This window comes from Vanessa atalanta, chromosome 9 (assembly GCF_905147765.1).
Source record: "Vanessa atalanta chromosome 9, ilVanAtal1.2, whole genome shotgun sequence".
In the NCBI taxonomy this organism is placed as follows: Eukaryota; Metazoa; Arthropoda; class Insecta; order Lepidoptera; family Nymphalidae; genus Vanessa; species Vanessa atalanta.
In genome coordinates this window covers 5,448,159-5,475,494 of record NC_061879.1, presented here as the reverse complement: position 1 = coordinate 5,475,494, position 27,336 = coordinate 5,448,159, and the positions used below count along the sequence as shown (strand labels likewise).

The following is a 27,336-nucleotide window of genomic DNA, read 5'->3' as shown; positions in this document are numbered from 1 at the left end:
AAATCGAATTGTAACTTTATAATTGGTTTAGATCTTTATTAAACTTGATATTCGATATGTTGTTTTAATCGTCGACGAAACTGGGAAATATAGGAACTTTTAAAGTATAATTTAAGTGGATATTAAAAGTTTAGTGGAACAGTATTGTAATATAAATAAAGATATATTAGTCAATAAGTGTTAGTAGTACACAATACAGCTAAACTTAGTAGATAGCGTGGCATACGTAAATCTAAGGTTTGTTTATCTTTATTCCTTTTTCGATTAGAATAGACCTTACATACAAGTATATAGATTTAAAAGTAAAGTTCTATAAAAGTTCTGTCATACCAATGGGCGAAAAAAGATAATAATGTTAGCGTTCACAAAGTTATTATGTTTCCTAGATAAAATAAAATCACGATTTGCTACCGGGTTTGCGTGCGTATGATCTTTTTTAATTCTGTGTGTTTATTACGCTGATACAGTTGATATGTTATTGTGTTTATATAAAAACATGACATTTCCAGATTAATATTTTAAGAGATAATCTAATCTTGACATAAAACATAAATAAATCTAGGCGCAATAATATTTTAAGATAATTGATGATCAGTTCAATATTATAATTTATATGAAAATAAAATCAAGATAAGTATTTTATAAAAATGCATGGAATTTGCAATTACATCATGTCGTGCAATTAAAAAAAAAAAATCTGATTTATATAGAATCGTTGTAACATTTAAGAATGTTGGTACTGAGTTTCTTTTATCTCGTTATTGTACCGTCATGTCGAAAATACATAAGTTGTTATTATTAATTATCAAAATATTTTAATTTGAATTACGTTTCACTAATAAATTTTGCTACGCATATTTTAGTCTGCACTGTAACTCTCCATTTTTCACATTACGGGTCACTTTTATAAAAAAAATGTATATTAATAATATACATTTTTATTAATAGTAAAAATTACTAAAAAAACAACACTTCCATAGCGCTATCGATTAAAGCGAGGACTGACATAGCGACAGAGCGATGTACAATCATAATATAATTTATAGAAATCCTTGCATTTATTATTATTATCATATCGTAATATCTCTATAAATAGCGAACTCTTACTATCTTGCAAATAAACTCTAACTCTAGATCTGATTGAGATTTTGAGTTCGAATCTGTTGTTTGCTTGAAGCAATCAAGTATAAGTTCGTTAACTTCCTGCTGCTAAGTCATCGTTTGCTCTGATGGAGAGTTTAGTTCACAAATGGCAAAATTACAACCGAAACAGGAAGACGTCCTGACAACATTTTCCTTCTTTTTCTTCGTAATTATAAATAAGGTAATAATGCCGTAAAAATAAATAAGAATGTCGCGTTTCTTATGATTTCTTGTCGCTAGAGGCTGTTTTCTGAAATGATAGTACAGTAGTAATATTGACGATCCAAAATTTGGCTTGGTAGTGTACCCGCCAAGACGAGTCAAGGGAAGTGCAAGGGCACTACCTACATTTTCTCGAAGCGATTCGTCGTTTTTTTTAACCCTTAACTTGGGTTTGGATTATATCAGATAAACAAAACTCTCGGGCTTGGCCGTTTCAGTACTTACTACGGCTATGTGAATGTAGCGAAATGGCCAAGCCACATATTTCGACTATAGTTAGAGTGTGTAGAATTAAAAGCTTGTCTTTACATGAGATCTGATAGTGCGAATTATATGACTTGAGAAAGATATGCAGAAGTTAGGTAATTTTTTTTTATGGAATAGTTTGATGGACGAGCTTATGGGCCACCTGATGGTAAGTGGTGACCACCACCCATAAACAATGACGCTGTAAGAAATATTAAAGATTCCTTATATCGCCAATGCGCCACCAACCTTGCGAACTAAGATGTTATGTCCCTTGTACCTGTAATTACACTGGCTCACTCACACTTCAAACCGGTACACAACAGTACTGTGCACTGTTGTTTGGCAGTAGAATATCTGATGAGTGGGTAGTACCTACCCAGACTGGTTTTCACAAAGCCCTACCACCAGGTAAATGTAATTGTAAAAAGTATTTTTTTTTAGGATAAAAATCTATGTGCTATTACAGACTATATCTTATCTCTGTGTCTAATTTCATTCATATCTAACAAATATCCATCGATTCAAACATTCGCATATATAATATTAGTAAATAATTATTTTACAAAATAATATATACAATATTTAAAAAAATAGTGTATTTGTGCTTACTTTTTTTGTGTTGAGGTTCATACTAAAACTGAGGTAACTAAATCGATCCTTTTTTTGCTCTACAAATATCAGTAATAATACGAGACTCCTTTTTACAAGCTTTTATATAACTTGCAATGTAAGTATGTACGGGTGAAATCAATTTATATTAGAAGCACATATCTTTAACCAATTGAGCTGAAATTTTGTATTCACGTTCAGTTTGGATGACAATGCATGGTCAACTGTGTGACGTTATTTTAAATACTGTATGGCGGAACACCCAAGATGGCGGATATTTTTTTTTAAATTAATACCTTTTTTTTTTTTTTAGCATTAGCAGCCCGTAAATGTCCCACTGCTGGGATAAAGGCCTCCTCTCCCTTTGAGGAGAAGGTTTGGAGCATATTCCACCACGCTGCTCCAATGCGAGTTGGCGGAATACACATGTGGCAGAATTTCGTTGAAATTAGACACATGCAGGTTTCCTCACGATGTTTTCCTTCACCGCCGAGCACGAGATGAATTATAAACACAAATGAAGCACATGAAAATTCAGTGGTGCCTGCCTGGGTTTGAACCCGAAATCATCGGTTAAGATGCACGCGTTCTAACCACTGGGCCATCTCGGCTCTTACCGGCTAATTAATACCTACAATATGGATATTAAATGAATGGACTTACTGAGAATAAGTCAAAAAATAAAGTGAAGTCACTTACTCCACTAATAAGGTGGAGTAAGTTTTTAGTGCTTGCATATAATATGGATATCAGATGAAAGGACTTACTGAGAATACGAATGCGAATTCCATTACTAAAAAGTAAAAAATAAATTAGATGTAAACAATCTTTTTAAAAACAAGCTTTATTTAAATGATCTAAAAAAATGAACTTTTACACTAAAACTTTTACTGTTAATTTATAATTTCATTTTGCATATAACACACTTGAACACAATGATATAAAAGCTTGTCACGAATTGTCTTGTGTAGTAAATAATTTAGTAATAATTTGATGTGAATAATTTTATCTTTCAAAATTTTCAAACTAAGTAAAAACGAGTACGTAAATTTAAATTATCAAACATAAATAATACATCATAAATAAATAATACGTCATGTATGTGTGCGTTTCTATTAGAATAATAATAATATGTTCACCGTAGCGAGGTTCAATGAATGCCGTTCTCGGTGAACTTATATACAATATACACAAAACTTTTGCGCAAAAAAACGGATGTCACATAAATAATTGTAAAGCAACCCTTGTGAGTAATGCCGTAATACTATCTCCTTATAATATTATAAAATTCAAGCGTGATTTAAAGGAAATATTGATATTGATATTTCTTTCCCTTCAATTAATAGTAAAGTTTATGCTATTCAAAGGGAAGTTTTAACCATTGCAAAACTGACGCTTTATTATTTGAAATTTGTAAAAAATTGTAACGCAACTCCTTATGAACTCCTTATCAACTACTTTGATAAAATATATTTTGAAGGAGTCCGGAGTTCTAGATTGTAAATGGTTTGGTCAAGTCCTTATTGTAGAAGGAAAATAGTTATTTGTTTGGGTAGAGCTTTGTGCAAGCCCATCTGATATTCTGCCGCCAAACAGCAGTAATCAGTATTATTATATTCCGGCTTGAAGAGTTAGTAAGCCAGTGTAACTACAGGCACAAGGGACTTACATCTTAGTTCCCGAGATTGGTGGCACAATGGCGATGTATGGAAAGGTTAATATTTCTTACACCGCCATTGTCTATGGGCTATGGTGACCACTTACCATCAAGTAGACTATTTGCTCATCTGATCTGATCATCAAAACTTACGTTAAGCCCATAATAACTGTGAAAAGCATACTGAAAAGTGTTATTGTAATCTAAAAATAAAATAGTACTGTAAAAATAATTGAATCGTATTTTTATCACCTAAGCAATAATAATAATAATTTATTAATTCATTATAAAAAATATAATCATATCTCTACATATAATTCAGTTGTAACAGTTATGTCTGTAGCTGTAAGAATTTATTCTGTCAATTTTTCAATTTGTGTATGTTTCAAGCGAAAGTTACTACTATAGATAAGTGGAGACGAAACGAGCCGCATAGCGTTGTTATATTCATGAGTGGAACCCAGAAATATAGAATGGGAACTTAAGCAAACTATCGGTCGGTAGGGCTTTAGAACGAAAAAAACTTAAATAATCGTTATGTTTTTCGCTTGATAAATTTTGATTATTCTAAAGGGATACTCGCCACCGGCAAAATAAATTTTATAGTGCGCGAGTGTGGTCTCATTATTTGTTAAGATGGTAATCCGACTCCACCGGAGACAGATAGGTAAGAGTGTTTTTCGAGTCACAGGAGTATATGCACTGTTAACTTCGAAATTCCGGGGTGCTACCGAGAAATCCGTAGTCATCATTCATCAAGCATACTTATTAAATACAAAAATCGGCTAATGTACTCACACGCCATAGAACGTGGAGATTTAATTGGATTTGTTAAAATATAAATAACGGGGCCTTATTATAATTAATTTTAATATAAATATTATAACCAATACTACTGGTTAATATGTTTTAGGTATCGTAGTTTATTTGATATTCGGTACAGTCTGACTGACATCGTATTTTAACTCGTACGTTTTCTTTTTATAATTTAAGGTTTATATAATCGTGTGATATATCTTATCAAAGCTTTTGCTTAGTTACAAGCAATGTGCAAACATTTCATGGGTTTGGTTTGATATGAGAAAGTTTTTTTCTCATTTTGTCAAACGAAACAAACGAATTATTATTTTATTGTTTAAATGAATTTTAATGTACAATGTCATTAAATGAATGAAGGAAAGAGAATGAAGGGTAGGATACCATTAAAATTAGTATTTATTATAATAGATATACAAACCGTCCTGAACATAGTCGGTATGTCAAAATAATCTTGGGGAGAATCAACCGCGACTGCGAAGGGCGCCGCGCATATGTTCCTTAAGGTTCTTAACGCCGCAAGTGACAGCGTAGCGGCCACCGTCGTTGACAACAGAGTCCTCGCGCTATCTCCGGTACACTCATTCAGGAGATTCCAAACGCCCCTCCAACCACCAACACACGCGATACCCGCCACACATGTGTAAATCCGCGACAGGACATAATAAGTCAATCTGCTCCTATCGGGCCGTAAGTACTTGCCCAACTGCGCTTGGAACACGCAGAAAAGCAAATCTAAGCACAGACCGAACCCGGCGCACACCGCCGCGCTACTTACAGGATCCTCTGTCAAAACATACAAATCCATGAGGGACCATGTCGACTTCCAGTAGGTAACGACGGCGGGTGCTACGACTACACTTGCGAAGAGTACGTCTGCGAACTCTAAGAGTGCGGTGTGCGCACGCGAACCACTCGTGAGAGTGTCGGCGAGCCCGGCAGTGCTTCCACGCATGTCTGAATTACGAGTGCGCACAGCCACGGGTTTAGTACGACTACAGATTACTTGTATATAATTGCATTATCATCGCGTCCCGCGCTCTGACGTATTGTTTGCTGGGACGTCTCCCTGTCGATTCCATACGACTTTCTCTGTATTTGTTTGTATTTCTACTTAAGATAGCGAGATAATGTTGTTAGTATAGTTGCTATTTGTCCAAAGGAAATGATTTAGAGTTCTGATTACTGCGCAAATGACAATTCCAGATTCTGCCTCATTCGTGTACAATAAATATAATTGATTATAATATAAAAACATTTAACATTCAGTAGTGCTAAAAAGTTAGTGAAATTAGAAATTTATTGAAACCCTTGTCAGTTTCTCGAACGAACTCTGATACATTTTTAAGTACGCGTACAAGCTATCACAAAAAGTTTTTTCCTAGAATATATTATGTATACATTATTATAAAAAATACGATTTTCATGTAACTTTATGATATTCATATTTCGGGCGCTTGTTGCGCTTAAGAAGGGGCTTACCGTTGCAACAGGTATGTACTGAGTATTATATTTAATTTTATAGCGGGATCCTTCTAAGACTGTCGTCTTGAATGCGCAACGATTACCGCATTATAATATATTAAAAACAGTATAATATATCCTCAGTCCTATTTAAAACATAAGGCCACCTAAATGACATTATTGTTATTAGATTTAAGAATAATGTTTGTTATTAATAATAAAGCTGCAATAAAATGTTACTTATAATTTACTTGTTATTAGACTTTTCGAGTTTGGCAAACATCTATACGGTTTCGGATATTGTTCTTTAAAGGAGATATGGTCAATGTATTGCGCCATTACTGAAAATCCACATATACTCATACGATGACCAAGCCACAACAGATAAGGAACGCTGGCGTGAAGTTAAATATCTTTGAATTGATCGATTAATTAAGTTTAACGAGGGGTCCCTTTAACTAATTTGATCCCGTAAACATCCTGCTTTGTAGTCTTGACTTTGAAGTAGTTAAGTAGTCATAAATTAATAATGTCTCAGTTCTAATGTAACTATAGTGGTAAATCGGTTGACCCTCACACTAATGTGCGTAATATACGCTGACAAATCATGTCTCAAATATCCACTTCCTCGCTGGCCGAGGCTCGAACTTTTTCCTTGACCCTGGCAAATATTCATAAGTACTTAGATTATAATATGTGCTATGTGGGTGGGCACATATATATATTGATATAATAAAGCCAAAGAGTTTGTTTTTATGTTTTAAAGCGCTAATCATTAGTGAATTAAAAAAATAAGGGAGAGACGGGCAGTCGGGAGACATGGGTAATTTTCAATTATAGAAAGAAGCCGTTAAAATAAAAAAAAAATGGTTTCCGACGGGAAATTCCTTTAGATTTGATATTACGAACCGTAGAAGAGGTATAAAAAGGAACAAAAATAAAAACAACAGCTATAAATATCAAATCCCTATATCAAGTTTGCAACGGTACCTTATACAAGATTATGTAAAAGATTCTTCGGATAGATTTACATTTCACAAATTTTCACCGACGAAGCAGAACAAAAATTGTCAAATTACATAATAGTTTGTTCTAAACATAATTATTGATTGACAAAGATACAATCACGCCAATTGTATACCACTGTGCTGTAGCCATAAAGAAAACTAATATTCCTGATAAATGTATCAAGAAAAAATTTAAGTGTTTTATCGGTTATGCTCAAACGAGTATACAGATTTAAAAGTAACGTTCTACAGAGATCCTGACATTGGTTATATAATGAATAAGTATGTATTATGTTTCCTAGATAAAATAAAATCTCGACCAAATTCATTTTAACAGGTATTACAACATTTTAACAACCATTACTTTAGAGCACTTTTAAATCGACAATCATATACCACTGTGCAAATTCAAAATACATTTTCAAATCATATATGATTCAGTAAATTACGTTAAGGAATATACATTTTAGGAATTTGCGCCCAAAGAAGGTTGCGACCGTTGCGAAGGTTGAGAGCCGCAACCCGAGCTTTTTAAGTTCTCTAAATGATTTTCTTTCATAATAACAGAATGAATGGAATATTTTCAAAAAATATATAAATAAAATTTAACTAAAAATTCTTGCTTCCAAATATTGATTGGTACCCCGAAAGAATCGCATTTATTATCTATTAATATTTTTTATAATATTATTTTTTGTATAATAGATGGACATTTTAAAATTATAAGCAACAGTTTTTCCGTTTATGTAATTCTATATGACTTTAACAATATTAATTTATTTATGACGAACAACGAATAAATTGAGAATAAACTCGTCCTTTTTAAATGTATACGTGATTACACGTTGTTGTGTTTTGAGAGCCGATATGGCCCAATGGTTAGATCGCGTGCATCTTAACCGATAATTTCGGGTTCAAGCTCAGGCAGGCACCAATGAATTTTCATGTGCTTAATTTGTGTTTATAATTCTTCTCGAGCTCGGCGGTGAAGGAAAACATCGTGAGGAAACCTGCATGTGTCTAATTTCAACGAAATTCTGCCACATGTGTATTCCACCAAACCGCATTGGAGCAGCTCGGTGGAATATACTCCAAAACCTTCTCCTCAAAGGGAGAGGAGGCCTTAGCCCAGCTGTGGGAAATTTACAGGCTGCTAATATATACGTTGTTTACTTCGGTTTGATCGTAATAAAATATGCTTAAAGTAAATACATAGTCATTATAATATACGTGTTGGTCGTATATAGGCCTATATAGTATAATTAGATTTATCCTTTACAATAAACACAAGAAGTTATGTACTTTATTTTTTCAAATTATATTTAATAAATATGATGTATTTAGTTGATAGCTTACCTTACTTTGGAATCGTGTAGTGAAGATGTACGTGGCCTCTTTCCCATCTGAGACCAGAAAGTATGGTGACGCTAAAATGTTACGGGAAGAGCGGAAGCAAATGGTGACCAGATAGAACAGTAGAGTCAGGGCTCCAATTAACACTGGTCTGTGGGAAAAAAGAAATAGTACGAGTTTAAATTGTGTGGCAAATCTTGAAGTCTTCCATACTCTGTTGCTCTTTTAGTTTTATGTCGATTAATTTTAAAATGAAAATACATCAAATATAAATATATGCATATTATTTCTAAAACCATCAATTTTGTTTTGCTTTTTTGGCTAAAAAATGGCGTAACACTATAAATTATGTATTTTCATTTCATAAAGATCATAAAAGCTTAAGTCTAAGCTATATTTAAGTTAATAGTATATATTCACCTATGGCAGTTATCATCCTCAGGGATAATATGAGTAACGAACATGTCTAAAAGTCCAAAGCCTCCTCTCCAGTGCATTATATTCGAGAGGATGAAAACATAAGTGTACACTTTGCTGAGGAACCGCTCCCGAAGCCATCTTCCAGCTCTGCCTTCCCCCCATGCATCCCGTGAACGTGATAACAGGAATGATCTGAAAAAAAAAATGAACAAAGATTTATCTTGGATGAAGATTTAAGTAAATATAAATATTTATTTAAATCATATTCCCTATCTGTGTATTTGATGTTGACAAACAATTAAGCAAATCTCGAGTGATTCCTGGTAATGTTTATCTTTTGTTGTTTTGAAAAATTTTAGGTACAATTATTAGTTTTAGATAAGAATCTGGCGTAGAACTGTTCATAAATTTATTAATTTAATAAAAATACCTAACTAAAGCAAAGCAGGTATGTATTATGATTCCCAGGACGAATATCTGAGCGTGAGGAAACAAATGAGGGTATGAATCCATTATACCCCATATTCCTCTCCAAACACTAACCACTAGCGGTGCTACGACGAATGATGAGAATACTGCGTCTCCTGAAACCACAAAGAAGAGTCTTAGGGTTTATCCATCGTTCAGATTTTAACGATTAAGATTTATGTATTTTAAAAGCCTTAATGAGTTAAAATTGTAGTTCTTGAGAAGATTAATTTAAAACAAAAGCGACATATTGAGCTTTCTTGTCAGGACTCTTTAGAACCCTTCATTGCCCAGTAATATATATTTATATTGACACAAATGTTTAAAGGTTATTTAACTGTATGCTCAAAAAATCTTCCATGACATTTTTGTATATGTTAATTTCTCAGAAATGTCGAAAAACAAAGCCTTTCCACATACATACTTTCACGATAATATTTTTAAACGAATATTTTAATCTAAAGTCATAAAATTGTGTAAGCATAGACTATTTGATCTGTCTATCCTATCTTTATCTTTTTATTGACACCACATGTTACTTGTAATTCTAAGTACAGTACAAATAAAATTATATGATAAAATGTATACGAGGAAAACTATTTAAGCTTGATGATTAGATATTCATTCTAAAAATGGAGTACAGAAACTACTCGTAATACACGTATGTATAAGCTCTGCATCTCCAAATTACAGAATCAAATGTTCATCTAGAATAATGGTAATTTTGATAAAGTAAAAAAAAGATAAAATAGAAATGTTACCGAAATGTAGTCGTTCACTATTTGTGTAATCGTTGCATATAAAAAGTATATAAGAACAGGAAATTCATCAAAACTCGCGTTTAAATAATTGAGTTTCGAACGTATACATAATTATTTTTGTGTACCTAGAAAATTCTATACTATTTCTAAAGTCTATATCTTAATTGAAATTAAAAATAAACTGAGATGAGTAGATAAATCTTAATATAGACTTTTTTTTGTCTAAGTAATATTATATTATGCCGCTTGTAAGAATGATTAGCTAAAGATTTTACATCAAAAAATCCAAAACCCCTTAAATCTATCGATTTCGCGTCTTTGTTATAGTCGTCGAGGTTATGATTATAAAATAACAAATAAGGTTTATCTATTTACTTATACATAAAATGTACACTTGTCATATTAAATATGTGTGAACCACACACAAACAAAATACTATTTAATATCTTAATAGTAAGATAAGGAAGCAATATAACTTCATTTATAATTTAAAAAGTCGAATGTACATTCGACTTTACGTACATTACATACATACATACATATACACGCCTAAGTATCGAAGACGTAGTGGACACCGATTAGTTCCAATTTTCGGCGCACTCAGATTTATCTAACTAAAAGTTAAAGTAACAGATCTCATAATTAATAGTACTCGTATAAACACTTGTAATAATATTAAACCTTACAAAATATTTCCTAATTACGTGAACTTAGTGACGGAGCAAGGGCAAAATTTTGCAGGAGGAGGATCAGGATCAAGGGGTTCTCAGCCCATTATCCTTAAGAATTGTGTGTTGTTGTAAAAGCCTACTTGAATAAAGTATATTTTTATTTTTTTGGCGACCTTATTTTTTTAACAATTTAAAAAACAAGAACACAATTATAACCATTTTTATTTATAACAGTACAAATATACTTATCTTATAACTATGTCAGTGTAAAGTAAAGTTGTTTACACCTTTAAAGACGTGTCACTTTGAATGTTAGCCATATTAGTTGTTAATTTTAAGTGTTTTAAGTAACTTTTTCAATAAATAAATAAATAAGGGCACATAAAATACGGATGCAACAGCTATTCGATATAAGGACAACATATACAAAATAGGTAGTTTTAACTTTAACTTTATACTTAACTAACTGTAACTTTAATTTTAGGGGAACGCTACAGATATTGAATCTGTTTTACAAAAGAGAACGGTACAGTATTTATAAACTTGGTGCTATAGACTACCTTCGGGTAGTTTTTAACAATGTAGGAATACTCCTTTTTGCGTCACAATATATTTAACAATATTATGTACCTATATGCAAAAAAACGTTGACGACTTTGATAGAAACAGTGATAGTCTTTGTATGTACATGAGACGTAAAGATATGTTTATAACACCAAGTTTCCGACTTAGCAAAGTCAATAAATCCTTCTTGGGGTAATTTATCTGTTTCTATAAAAACTTTTCGCAGATATTTTTAACATAAATGAACATCTTGTAAAAAAGGAGTATTATTCAATACAAGATATAATCTTGATAAAAAATCGTGAATATATTGTATACATATATATAATATATTTAACTAACTTTGTATTGTATATGTTGGAAAAAAGTAAATACTGAGTTTCTAACCGGTTATTCTCGGTATAATCTTCACTCCGAAACGATATGATAGCTTCACTCAATATAGTTATGTAAAATTAAGATTACAAAGTGCTTGTAAAAGCCTCCTCGAATAAAGTATATTTTGATTTTGTTACCTGCTCCGTAACAAATTTCCTGTTTATTGCATTCAATGATTTCTTCATCAGGGGGTTCCTCCGGTACCATCTTATTGATATTGACCGCAGTAATCTCAGGTAGGAGTTTGTCTGAAGCATTCGGTTTCATCTGAAAAAAAGTAATAACAATTTTCATATTTATTTTCGATAGGGTTTTTTTTCCTATACCTATACCTAAATACGTAAATTAATAAAATATTCTGACGGACTCATAAACTGCATCAAAGTTCAGGATTACTTTCGAATTAAGTATGAAAACTTTTTAAATTAAACTATATGAAAATATAGAAACTGTCCATTAATCATAAACAAAAAACAAAATTTAAAAATAGAACTACAGTAAAAGATTAAATAGTGAGTCTATATATTCATTTGTTATTAGAGTGAAGTTTGAAATTCAATTGTTTTGCTTCTTATTTTTATTTGCGATTTAAATTATTGTAACAAATAGTATTGATTATTATTCTTTTAAACTTTAAAAGGACTTTCGTAACTATAAATATGGACACTTCGTCCGAACAAGCCGCTTAAATTGTGGTAGTGTTGCGAAAAGGCACAAGGACTGGATCAATGAACGAATGCTAGAAATTTAAATTTAAGACAGTCTACGATTTCTAGAATATACCGAACTAAATGTGAGAGATGGGTTCTTACAAAAGGAGATCCGGTACCGGCAGAACTCGAGCAACCACCCGAACTGTACTGAACTTGGAAAGGCAATGTAGCTTCATATTGTAAACCGTCGCAGGAGAGTATCGTCGACGTGGGGAGAATATGCTCAAAAATTAATTGTTCCTTTTGGAGGCTGTTCATGTATGGTTTGGGGTGGCATTTCAATGATCGGGCGAACGGAACTTGTTTTAATCGAGGTGATTCGTCTAAACAGTAGAAAGGTGGTTTGACGGCACAGCGCTATATAACAGAGGTTTTACAACCATTTATAATCATGGTGTAGTAAAACTTAGAAAATCAACTAATGTTGAATTCATGAAAAAACATGTAAAATCATAAAATGATGATTATGGATAAAGAGTAAGGTAAGTATATGTTGTTAGTTTAACATCCATTAAGTAAACATTTAACATGAAATCATATTGAATTTGGTTTAAGTGTTAGTTCAATTTTAAAGAACCGTTCAGGTCAAGTCTGTGGAAGCACAAAATTAAATCGGGATAGGTAGAAACTAGTAAACAACCCTTTTGTGATCAAAAATAAAAATAGGCAATCATCATCGAGTTATATGTTATATGTTTTGAATAACTGCATTTCATTTCACAACGATTTTCATGCAACAATTATTAATATTATTCGTTCGAATTTTTTACCGACTTAAAAGGAACTTCTTCTTTTTTATCAAGGTTATCAATTCGGTTACATATTTTATTTTAAATACCCGTGATTTAGTCTGATTTAAATTTTATTCGTTTATTTAAATTGCAATTGTATAGTACATATAAAACTTTTTAATAAATCCAACTAACTTATCTTTATAATGCTAATCTAACTAAAGGTTTATTTGCGAATTTATTAACGATGTTGATACGCCTTACTTGGTGATAGGGCTTTGTGCAAGCACGTCTGCTTAAATACCACCAGTAGTAATAGTACCAGTAGATAGTAAACTAGTGTAACTACAATCACAAGGGATATATCATCTTAGTTCCTAAGTAGGTGGCGCATTGGCGATGAAATAATTTAATTTAATAAAACACACTAATAAAGTATATAAATAAAATACTAAAAAATCTTCTCCTCTAAAAGAGACGATTTCTCCAAATATGACTGCAAGGGAGCTAAAAGACAAGGGAATTTTGGAGACACCAAAGATATTGAATACAGATTTGCTATCCAAGATGTTTTTGGTAAGAAAAACGTATGGTGAGCTCTGTTTAATATTTGACCTCAAAATGCTCAACCGCTATATTCCAATGAAGCAGTTCTACTCGGTACTTCAGATAGTTTTTTTTTTTTATGATATAGGGGGCAAACGAGCAGGAGGCTCACCTGAGGGAAAGTGATTACCACCGCCCATGGACATCTGCAACACCAGGGGGTTATAGGTGCGTTGCCGGCCTTGTAGAAGAACGAAACCTCTCAAGAAGGTAACAAAGACACGATATGCAGTCCAAAAAATTCTAAGGTATGATTGCTAGGATCTTCATACCAGACAAGACACAAAGTCTGCTAGGCCTCTTAAACTTTGCAAATATTATAATTCCTCATGGACTGTATTGTTGGTGAATATAGAGATTTCTAAAAATTTTTCCTTATCACAGATTATGGACAAAAGATGTTCCAGATTTGTCTGTCAGGGAAATTGCTGTTGCTGTTGAACGGAATGGAATGTGTACTGTGCGATAATTTCATAACAAGTAATTTAAGACGGAAAAATATTTTGGTTCAGTCGTACAACCCTGGTGGCGCATATAAAGAACTAGCGAGGCACGCACTTTCTAGCCTTATTAGAGGTTAACTCTAGCTGAAGCTTATGGAGTTGACCTAGCGGCTACAAATATATATTTAGGCGGCGTAACTCCCGGAGAGGCACAACGGCAAAGCCGACCGCCTTTCAAGGAACAGACCAGTGCCGGAATCGCACTTGTTGACGCCGGTGGAGGCTATATTCGGAATATGGGTCTTCCCCGAACTCGATTTATTCTGTTAATTCCTGAGACACTTTATGTCCATTTATTTTATTTTAATTATAATTGATAAATAAGATATATCATTCAATACAAAATTTTATTTATTATTAATTGATTTTTAGGCAGGATATATAAAATAATAATTGTACTTTATTGACGTATGCTGTAATTAAAATGGTGGGAAAGATTAATTACTGAGTTTCTTGCCGGCTCTTTTCAGTTAAATCTACTTTCCGAACCGGTGGTAGTTATATACATTTAATTAAACACTGTAACATGACAAAAGTATTTTGATTTCGTTTATGAGTTTAGTAAACAATTTAAAGACAGCTCGTACTAAATATGTTATCTATTTTCTTATAAACTTGGCTCTATTTTTAAAAATTAAAATTTATATATATATAATAATTTACATAAAATTTTAAGTTTCCCAGTGCATGGAAATTAAACAAAATGTTATCCGTACATTGTTTTATAAACGTTCATGGCAATCAATCATCTGCAACTAACTAATTTATTCATTTTCAGTAAATTAATTATCTGGGGATTAAACAATCGTTGTACACATTAATTACATCGCTTCAAGGTTAAACTTTAGGTCGTCTTCTCTAAATCGTTTTTATGAATTACATTAATAAGTGCTTTAAATATTGCAAGTATTCTGATGTAAGCTAACGACTTAATAATTTAGAGCATCACAAAAATACGTAGATATATACAAGAAAATTAGGATCAACAAAGCGCCTAATGCTAAGGAAATAGCATTACTTTAGCACATGATAAATGCCAACAAATAACTTTTACAAAAATAATACAATGTCATTAAACATATTTACGGTATTGGTGCAAAACGATACTCTCAGTAAACACATTAAAGGATCTTGGTATACCTTTTGATAATAAGTTATTATTTATTATATTATATTATTATTTATGATATACATAATGTCTACGTTGCATATAATATAATGGTTTTTTTTTATTAGCAAACTTAAAAATCCAATTCAACTACAGTTTTTGTATACCCTTTATAAATCATTATTGCGTGAAATTTACAGAAATAAAATAGAAATTATTGAAAAATAATACCTGCGTTGTTTATATATACGAGTGTAATCTATTCGCCTATCCTATAGGAATCAGCGTATACGTAAGTTGATAACGCTTTGTTATATATGTCATAGTGTATACAATGTGATACAATTGTTCATATGTTTACAGACAAAATTAATTAGGAACTCGACAAGGATTTCTCTTTGATTTTTTGAAATTTCATCAAGAAAATTCAGTAAGAGTTACTTTCTTAATTATAATATTAGTACGGTTATTTGAAAATACAGAGGTTATTGTCGAAGCGCTGTCTCATATTGCACGATACTTACCACGTCGTACGAAGACGTAAACTGTTAATGCATCATTGATAAAATAATGTACTGTAATGTAAATGTGTATATTACTACTATAGGTATATATATATATATATATATATAATATATAGGTATTAGAATGTTAGCCTCTGCCCCTCTTCTTAGCCGAGTATAATGTATAATGTATTCACATATAAAATTTTAGTGTTTTGTAACGTTTTTTGTCATTGGAAAAGTTTTAGTTTTTTAAATGAATTCTCGTTTAATGTTATCAAAATATTTAAATATTCATATGATATGAACATTTTATTTAATTTATTAATTATTATTATGATATGCTGGCATAATACGTAGAACAGGTCGATGCACGATGAGATTATTTACGCGTATACGATAGGTATTTGCTCAATTTTACTTCACATTTATCTAAATTCCCCTGGGATTCAAATCTTCTAGACAAAGATCTCCTTCTATATATTTACCTACTCGTACCTACTTATATTTCATCCTTATTTCATGATTCTGCTCCAATGGGGGTTAGTAAATTTACATAATACATATTAGCCTAGTCCAATGGAAGTAGGAAAAAGATAAACAAACCTTATATTTACGTTTGTATATTTTTTTAAGAATATTAGCTATGCCCCAAATAAAGTAAGGAATCACTAATATTCTTATTTACCTCTCCTTTTAGGCTTATCACTTGTGTTGGGAGTGGGGACGACAATAATCCAAGGGGTCAGGAACGATCCTGCGACATTTTACATCTAATATTCCTCTACTAAAATTATTATCAGTGTCTCTCTACTATATTGAGCATGTAATATACATATAAACCTTTCTTGAATTAATCTATCTATTAAAAAAATCGCATCAAAAATCCGTTGTGTACTTTTAAAGATCTAAGCATACATAGAGACAGACAGCGGTAAGCGACTTTGTTTTATACTAAGTAATGTTGATGATTTAATTAATATATTTAACAACGCTGCAAATTGTGCACATTGCGTGACTATTTTTTGTTTCATTATTTTTTCCCCTCATTAGAATTTTAAACATAGGTACATATTTATGTAATTTGTGTTCGACTTATGTTATATATCGTATCAAAGTTCTGCACCGGTTCTAACATTTATTGTGTCGAGAAAATGTATGGTTCAAAAGTGCTTGAGTTTGAAGAGAAGTGATATTGATACCGTAGTTTTATACGAGGCCAATGAGCAAGGCTGGAAAATTCGCGTGTTTTTTAGAAAATAATTTTGATGCCCTTTGGATTACAAATTTGGTATGTAAAACTTACGATCTATTTGTTAACAGCACAGTCGTGTACAAAGCCTACGGTAAATAAAATTGAAAAAAAGATGATGAATATAAGCATACGAATTTGTGCTTTGGATATTAATTAGAATATAATAATTAATATAAAATACATTGTCCTTAAAATGACTTATAATATTTTTCGTAAAATAAATAAGTAATTAGGAATAAAGTTAATACATATATTACATATGAATATATTTACGTTACAACAACTAATCTTTGAGTCAAACACTTAAAATCGTAAAAGAAATCTTGTTTTGAATGCCAGAAAATGTTTTTAGTCACGTTAAGCGAGGAGGTATCTAGTAGTTAGGTATTTATGTATATGTACTCGTCTATCCACTTAAAACCTGTTCCATGTCATAATGGGAATCATGAATTCACACAAATATCTTAATATATAGCTGAACATATCGCTTACGCAATTCACCGTAATTTTCGAAGCTTAAAAAGCCTTATTCAAATTTAATTGGAAATAAAAGCGCTCATGGGGGATCAGTATCTTCACTTCCATTCTCACGGTATAACAGCCGTGAATAGAATTATTTTGTGATAGTTCTGTTATTATGCGGACTAGCCTTGTATGTAATGAAAAGACGCGTCTCGCTTCTCTGTGTTATAATGACAATAATAAACAACATATATTACACAGCTATACTTAATATGTATTATATTTAAAGTACACAATACTAACGTTACACGACTAAATGGGTCACTGTTTATAAAATTCGCCTTGAATATTATATATGCACAATACTAGTTCCTAAACGTCGTCTTTAACGAAAAAACATATGATAAATCTTTAAAAATTAACATTTTTTTTAGTAATAACAAAAATAATATGTGCAATATAATAATAATTTATTAATATATTTTTAAATATCTATTTTTTATTGTAGTAAATATTATACTATTTTATTATTATACTATTCACCTTACCTTTGCCATTTTAAATGAAATATCAAAATATTATAAATAATAATATTAATAATAAAAAATGAAAATATTAAAAACAAAAATCCTAGAGACTGTTTTCACTTTAAACTTGCATTGGCGCGAAACCTGACGGCCACGGGTTGCTTAAAGAAACTGTCGCGAGAGAAAGATCACTTCGTTTTATCGCCACTATTGTACTAATCTAGAATCGATTACCAACTGCCTAACTAGCGGAGGTTCATTGATATTAGTACGTAATTATGTACTTTACAAAATTTTACTTTTTTTTAAGAAGGAGAATTTTAAATTTTAATATTATAATATTAATATATGACTAACATTGTTAACATTATAATATTACAAACACACACGTACACACTTAACGAATATGCTACTTAAAATGGAGTATATAAAATTATACTAAAACATTCTGTCTTCTAAATCGTAAAATAGAAAAAAAGACAGACTAATTTTATTAATATATAATTAATATTAACTGCTTAACTATTACAATATAAAAATAAATGGTAATATTATTTATGAAAAAAGAAATTAAAGATAAAATTACTTAAAAAATAAGTCATGTTTTATTTAATTTAGGACATAGTATAATTAGTCTTTTTGTAATGTATTTTGTAGGATATGGCAATTCTGATCAAGGAGCATACTTTCTAGAGATTTTAAATAAGTCCTTGCGTTATGTTTTTCTATTGTCTAAATCTAATTTTGTCTAATAAATTAGGACTTTCTTTTTATAATAATTACCATATTAACTTTCGATTAAGCAATTTATAATCTTACATCAGAAGTAATGTTTTCTTATCTAGTTGACATTTTTTTTAAATGTTGCCATATATCTTGTAGTCGAAGTTTATATTTTTTACTTTTTTATTACATGTAACATAGTAAAAAAGTGATGAATGGGTATATTTTTTTCATTATGAAGCCATGTTGTTTCATCTTTAAATTTATATGCCAGGAACCAGAAGTAATAAGAATTCTAACTTTTTTTTTGAAAATGTTGATATTAATAATAATAAGGGCCTATAATTCGCTATGTTTTGCCTGTGCCCACTTTTAAATTCTGAAACTTTCCTAGCCTTTATCCATGTTTTTCAAATTCACCCGCAGAAAAGGATCTATTATAAAAGAGCCAATAAAATGGCAGTCGTTACTGAAAGTATGTTGTAAAAAATCAGGGCCAGCAGCATACCCTAAGTTAAATTTACATTACTTATTTGTGAATGTGATGAATATGTTAACTTAATTAATTTGTGATCGTAATATTTTTTGCTTTTCAATTCACTTTGCAAATGTGTGTAATATTACAATCGATTCCATTACAAATATCCGAGTCGATAAACCACATAGTAGTAGTCGTATTTATTGTTACATATCTTTTTAATTTGAATGAAATAAAAATGTTGATTCTTATTATTTTGTATAGTTATTAATATATCAATTTTTTTATGTTATAGGGGCAAACGAGCATTAGGCTCACCTGATGGAAAGTGATTACCACCGCCCATGGACATCTGCAACACCAGGAGGGTTGCAGGTGCATTGCCGGCCTTTTAAAAAGGAGTACGCTCTTTTTTTGAAGGTTCCCAAATCGTATCGGTTTGGAAAAACCGCCGGCGAGTTAAATGATTTATAATGAATTCACATCTATTTCTCAGTATATTACTCTGTATTTCTTTTCTCTGCTAATCGGTTAATTAGATTTTTTGGACACTAAACCAGATAATTATGTGTATTTCTAAGTTCTTTTTCTAAATGCATTAAATAATAGTCTATATTGGAACGTATTGTTAAACTATGCTGGGTAGAAATTCGGCGATACATTATAGTACGTATACTTATAACGATAAAAAAGTTAATTATTTTAAGTATATTTCAAAGTCTAAACTAATTAAGTAATATTAACTACATTAAATAACTCTGAAGTAAGGGGTTTCTTTATTTTTCAAAAACGATTTTTAGCCAGTAATTTATGTTTGTATGTTAATTCTAACGCCCCGCTCATTGATCGGTATGTATTCAAATATTCACTTAATTAAAACAATGATGTTAGAAGTTACCTTTGATAAAAATAATTATGAATGCTTATCAACAAATTAAAAAAAAAAGCGATTTGCTTTCTATATATCTTACTTATTATTCCTACTATCAACTTATATATAACTACTATATATCTTACTTATTATTACTACTATTAGCTTTGTGGCTAATAAAAATGCAAAAAGCAAAATATTTAAACTCGTAAATTTGACTGTTTCCCTTTTTATTTTTCGTCATATACACACAATTATAAATTGAACGGTAAATTTAAAGGTCAGGTTTTTGATCTTATTTGATATGTGAGTCCGTGAAAAAAGGCAATTTTTAGACATTAATATCTCAATAATAACTTTAACTGTGTTTATAGTATTTAGAGTTGTTACAAATCTAAAAGGTTTCATGCATAAATATGAACATTAAATATAATTTATTATAAAGGTTTAATACATTTTCAGTTATTAAAAGGTTAGAAGTGGCTTCAGGCTTTCTTGAAGTGGAAATGGTTGCTGCGTCGGAATTCCCTTTTTCTTGGCTTGAACTTGGCTTGACACGTTTCCGCGTGTCTAAATGCTGTAAATGAGTAACTGCTAAGTTTTTTTCCGGTTTTTCTCGGTACCATCTAGTAGTTTTTCATTTAATTTAATACAGTAACGGGAAACTAATTCTATGTTTTTTTAAATATAATTTTTACTGAGACGGTTATACAAAGAATAGATGATACATTTTTAGGGGTTAAACATATTAAGTACTTTTTTAGTAAAAACAAATTTGACATCAGACCGCTCAGACCCGTCCAATTATAGGCCCATAGCCATCACCTCCTTGTTCTCCAAGGTAATGGAGTCCATTATAAACTGCCAGCTCCTGCGGTACCTAGAGGAGTACCAGCTGATTAGCGACCGCCAGTACGGTTTCCGTCGGTTTCGCTCAGCCGGTGATCTTCTAGTTTACCTTACTCATAGATGGGCGGAAGCAGTTGAGAGCAAGGGGGAGGCATTAGCAGCCAGTCTGGACATAGCGAAGGCCTTCGATCGCGTGTGGCACAAAGCGCTTCTTTCGAAGCTTCCTGCCTATGGGCTTCCCGGGAAATTATGCAATTGGATTACCAGTTTTTTGGCAGATCGGAGCATCAAGGTCGTTGTCGACGGTGCATGCTCTGACTTAAAATTCGTCAATGCTGGTGTTCCACAAGGCTGCGTTCTATCACCCACTCTGTTTCTTCTGCATATCAATGACTTGTTGCAAATCAGTAACATTAACTGCTATGCAGACGACAGCACCGTAGACACCTCATACACCGGCCGTGCTAATAATTCTCGGGAAAACGTCGAAGAAAACCGGAACAAACTTGTGTCTGAAATCGAGTCTTCGTTAAACAAAGTCTCGAACTGGGGTCGGCTAAACCTAGTCCATTTCAACCCCAAAAAGACGCAAGTTTGCGCGTTTACTGCTAAAAAAACACCATTTGTCGTATCTCCATGATTCGAGAACATTCCGTTAGCCGCCACAGCTAGTATCGGAATACTTGGCGTCGATGTTTCGAGTTTCGTTCAGTTCCGCGGTCAATTGGAAGGCAAAGCCAAATTGGCATCAAAAAAGCTCGGTGTGCTCAGCAAGGCAAGGCAGTATTTCACGTCGGCCCATCGTCTAAGACTATACAAGGCGCAAATTCGGCCTCACATGGAATACTGCTCTCACCTCTGGGCGGGTGCTCCCCAGTACCAGCTCCTTCCATTTGACCGTATCCAACGTAGAGCGGCTCGAATTATCAACGATCAAGCCCTTTCCGATCTGCTTGATCCTTTGGCTTTGCGTAGAGATGTTGGATCGCTCTGCATCTTCTACAGAATTTATCACGGAGAATGTTCCGAGGAATTGTTCGGATTAATCCCGGCTGCTGAATTTCACCTTCGGACATCTCGTCAAAATTCCAAATATCACCCGCACCATCTAGATGTCCAAAAATCCACAACAGCGCGATTTTTAAGACATTTTCTGCCTCGCACAACCACTCTGTGGAACCAGCTTTCACCGGCGGTTTTTCCGAACCGATACGACTTGGGAACCTTCAAGAAAAGAGCGTACTCTTTGCTAAAAGGCCGGCAACGCACCTGCAAGCCCCCCGGTGTTGCAGATGTCCATGGGCGGTGGTAGTCACTTTCCATCAGGTGAGCCTCCTGCTCGTTTGCCACCTTTTGACAAAAAAAAAAAAAAATCAACATGGTTACCGGTTTAAAAATGTTTAAAATTATATTTTTTCAAAATATAAATTTCATTTGTTCAGCTTAAATTAAAATTATAATGAAACAATGCCTTTGTTTCAACGTGACGCCATTTTGTACGCATAAAGCCTAATAAAGGTTTAGGGAACACTATCTTGACCACGGGTTATCCAATCGTAAAATATATGGAGGCTAATTTAAATTTAACACAAGAAGGCAGATTTTAAACAAAAATAATACGACAACAGTCGTAAATTAACTTATAGTCTTCCTGTTACTGGTTTGTAATTAGAAATCTTTGTACGGATAGATGCAATTTTTTCAGTAGTGTTATGCACTACAGGACTTATGAATCCATTCAGTAGGTACTAAGAAAACGAAAAATGTCAAGTCCTTGATTTCCTTGAGTTATTGGTGTGGAATTTTACATAGCATTTTAGACTGTGGAGTTAGTGTATGGCATTCCCTTAAGCAATACCTAATAGTTAGTTTTATCTAACAATATGGTACCTTCTCATAATAATACGTCACCACGTTCATCCGATATGACGCGGATAGATTTTTTACTTAAAATGGGGTTACCGCGGATATCAGGGGATATGTCTTCAGGACCTGGCATGTGTCCGCTCACATGCGGTCAAACTGGCCTTATATCCAAGCGGCACCGCACTCTTTATTTGGCTTTAATTTCATATCAAATTACTTTTTGCTTTAACTCTCCTGACATCCATAACTTATTATAATAAAATATTTACATGGTAGGTGTGCTTATTGTGCAATGTGCTTATTCTTTATACTTTTTCATTCGATATTTCAATAACGTATAACGATAGGTGAAAAAAATTATGTGACCTTGTAGAGTGTAACATAAGCAATAAAAAGTGTATGATTACAATTTTCGTATCATTAAATACTAGAATAGTCAAGCTACTGCTAGTAAAAATTTACCCATTTTTCAAAATTGCGGAGAAATCTCATAGAAAATCTTGGACTACAATTTTAAGTTAAGCTTTTTTGGAGATTTATAGCATGTGTAATGTTTAAAAATTTCAAATGTATTTTGAAATGTTTAGTTAGCAGTAGTTAAATGACTTCGTTTATCATAATTTCACAACATATATTTTGACAACCCCTGAAGCCATTAAGGGTGTCAAACCTACAGTTAAGCAAGACGTACGGACCTTATTGAACCCCTTTAGCATTAATTTTAGTCATTTAAAGAGTACTTACCAATTTTATTTAAAATTATTATTTTATATATAAATATAGATATATTAAAAATAATCAAATTGATTTATTTTGATGGGCGACTGACTAAAAATGCGTGACCCAAATCTCTTATAATATGTGCATTTGATCTAGAAAAATACTTAGTATTCATAGACAGATCATCTATGGTTTTGGTTTTAAATAATACGATAATAAATTTTTACTAAATATTTTTGTCTGTTGCCTTTGAAATATAAACAAAGAGAAAATACCGAACGAGATGACGTGCCCTTACCATTGTGGTTATGTTAATAAAAATATATATATACAATTGTAATAATATATTTGTCTATTCATTAACAAATGAAACGTATTATTAACATGACAATAAACATTTTTCTATGACATACACACTTGTGATATTTAACTGTCTAAAAAGTTATGCGTATTTACGAGTATAAACTTCCTTGGGGTGATAATTTAGGATTGAATAGTGTGCGCTGATAATTATCCCCTATATACAATGACAATTTTACAATTGTATTTCTAATTTCATATTTACCTTCTACAAAAAAACTGTTTCATAATTATAAAAGTAAAGTCTCTTTGGTATCGATTTAGCAAATTTAAGTCAGTGACGGCTTGGTAACATGTAAAACACATAATATATCTACATATATTGTATGCAATATGAGTTAAAATTAGGCTGTAAAATTTAACCCCAAACACATTTTATAATCGATGAATTATATTTACTTTCGCCACTAATTATATAATAAGTATAAGTACATTTAAATAAATCGTTATGTTCAAATGATGATAATTGATAAAAGGAAGTTGTGAAAGATGATACACGTTAACGATACATATTTAATTTTAAACAAAAATAAAATAAAATAAAGTACATATTTTCAAATAGAAGTATGTTTGCGTTACATTCTATAAAAAGCTTACTTTGAAATACTTAATGCATATATAAAACATTAATTACAAGTATTATAAATATATATAATTTAATTTCAACGTAATTTTTTTACTTAGTAAGTATATATTCAAATATACGAGTAAAATAGGGCAAAGGCACAGAGTCAACGTATCCGAGCTTAAGGAGAAATGATACACCATGCTAGAGGCGACTGAGGACAGATAATCCATGTCTAAATAAAAAATAGCTGTCACGAGACGCCAGACAGATGTGAAACATCAAAATAAATGTTTATTATATCACTTATAATTAAATGGTTTTTAAGTCAATATGTTAATATTATATTTAGAAAAAAAAAAACGATGCACATATTATATTATACGCGATACGCGCACGAAAGTAGAGAGTGGCGGTGGAGTATGACGGTAGAAGAGGGTGTCATGCCGTTTGACGTCACGAATCAATCCAAGCCCAGACGCGCCAATAGATGTTTCTCTTAAAAAGGGATAAAATATATTATAAAGTTCTCAACGGATATTGAATTTTAAGCGATAAAATTGCACTTTGCAACTATAACACGGATTAACTGTCTCCAGTCTGCAAATATATGAAGAAGATTAAATACAGCTTTATATTACGCAATTAAACTCTTATTCTAATCCTTAAATAATGTTTTGATGTACGGTGAAGATACCTACATTGAATATCTATGCATTATTACATTTATCATACAATAACACAATCATTTATACAGACAATTTATATCTCTGTCGTGCCCTTTAATTTTAATTTAAATAGGTAACGATACTTACAGCTGAATGTTATATTTTAATTAGAAAATTGTCTTTTTAAACTATATATGTGGTTAAAAAAAATACGACTGTTATAGGAATAATATTTTTAAGTTAAATTCGAATTAAAATTAGTTCAAATAAGTAAAATTAAGAAACTTCGAAGAGTGTCAAAAATAACTTCGTACTACTATTTTATTGCTATTGAAAAATAAACAAAAAAAGTAGAGTTGTTAATAATTTTCAGATATTGATTATTATCGATGATAATAAAACACTCAACAACAAATTAAACCAATTATTATTTTCTAAAAAGCAATAGTATAAAAAGTTTATTTTAAGTAAGCCTCCGCTATCGACCTTAAATGCAAAAAGACTTCAGGATTAATACTTTTTTTATTATTCTGTACGTAATACCGAATCACTTATCGAGTAAGAGCTCACCTTGAACGATAAATTACGGAAACAGATGAGCAAAAAATCCACTGATAGAATGTATTGTTAGTTTTCACGTACCATAGAATTATTTAGACTTTGTAAAAAACGTATTATATCTATTGTAAGTCCATTTGTTGGATATTTCGAAGTATTAACTTTTTAGTGCGTTTTTTCTGTTTTTAGTCTGTAAAGTATTTTTATTATAATTACCTGTTTTTTTTTTGTTACATATTTATTATTGTCAATATCTCATAATTATAGCAGGATTTATTATAAATTTTATAAGCCCTACTTAGGTGCAAATTTTGGAGAAATGCACAAAATTATGCAGGCAGTCGTCAAAACATGTTATTATAATTAGTACATTAGTTATTCTGCTCGATAAATTTACACTTTCGACAACTATATTCGCAATTATAGTAGGTACGTATGCTAGGAAATAAACATTAAATAAATTAATTTCATTAGTACATTTACTATAACATCTTGTATTAAGTATTATTTCCTTGAAATAATAAATATTTCAGTTTATTTAGTCTCGAAAATCATAATAATATTTGTAATATCTATTATATGTGTTATTGTTTTTTTTTTCTCATTAAGATATTATCTATATTAAGATATTAATTACCAAATTGTAAAGTAGGCATTTTTAAATCTGCCAAGTAATATTTAACATTCGATATATTATTTTAATAAAATTCCAGAACATTCCAGGATTTATGTTTGCTTCATATTCTGTATGTGTACAATAAAAGTACACATACTTATATTTTTAATAAATTCTTAAGTTTTACGACATTTACGACATTTCATTTAATGCCTGCATAACGAATATACTACATACATTCTCGTACTACGTATGGGTTAAGAGTGTGCCTTATACTCGGAATTTCACAAATCTTATCATTACATTAATCAATAACAATCATTATTAAATGTTATTTAATAAGCTTTGAAATACACTCAAATATATTTTCAATAAAACTATTAATATTTGTAAAGGAGACGCTAGCGGACTACACTATTAATAATTTTTTTATATACCAGAAGGTTGAAAAGTGATTAAGTATTCAAAGAAGCAAATAATTTAGAAAGCACGTGTATATTATTAGAAGATATATATAACTATCATTAACAGAGAACAGTTAGAACTATATAAAATCTCACTCATACGTATTGTTAAGATTGCATTATTTGCCTTAAAAGACACAAAATTATATACCATATAAATAGTACAACATAATGAGAAAAATGAAGGAATATAAACAAATTAGTACGTTTCTGATATATTGCTAAAAATTTAAACATAAAGATAAATAATAGAATGAAAATCATGTTCTATATACTACTTAATACTCAAATAACATAAATATCTACACACATATACATATTTCCTTAAGTTTTTAAACGGATAATTCTATTACAAATTGTAAAACTTATTTAATCAAGCTACTTCAACATCTTAATCTAACATTTTTG

At 31.3% G+C, this 27,336-nt stretch overlaps 1 protein-coding gene across 2 annotated transcripts in view; it reads right to left on the bottom strand.

Annotated features, from left to right (window-relative positions):
* The window catches only part of LOC125066561, a 35,668-nt gene extending 17,440 nt beyond the window's left edge, over nt 1-18,228 (bottom strand). Inside the window, exons 1-5 of one of the 2 annotated variants that reach the window (XM_047674688.1) lie at nt 18,212-18,228; nt 11,920-12,049; nt 9,371-9,524; nt 8,941-9,132; nt 8,524-8,671 (exon numbers count right to left, since the gene is read on the bottom strand). In XM_047674688.1, coding sequence (XP_047530644.1) covers nt 8,524-8,671; nt 8,941-9,132; nt 9,371-9,524; nt 11,920-12,049; nt 18,212-18,220 — 633 coding nt within the window. In that variant the 5' untranslated portion in view covers nt 18,221-18,228. Of the gene's footprint in view, nt 1-8,523; nt 8,672-8,940; nt 9,133-9,370; nt 9,525-11,919; nt 12,094-18,211 lie in introns of those variants that run through there. The other variant, XM_047674687.1, reaches the window with a different exon arrangement.
* Nucleotides 18,229-27,336: the final 9,108 nt, after the last annotated feature.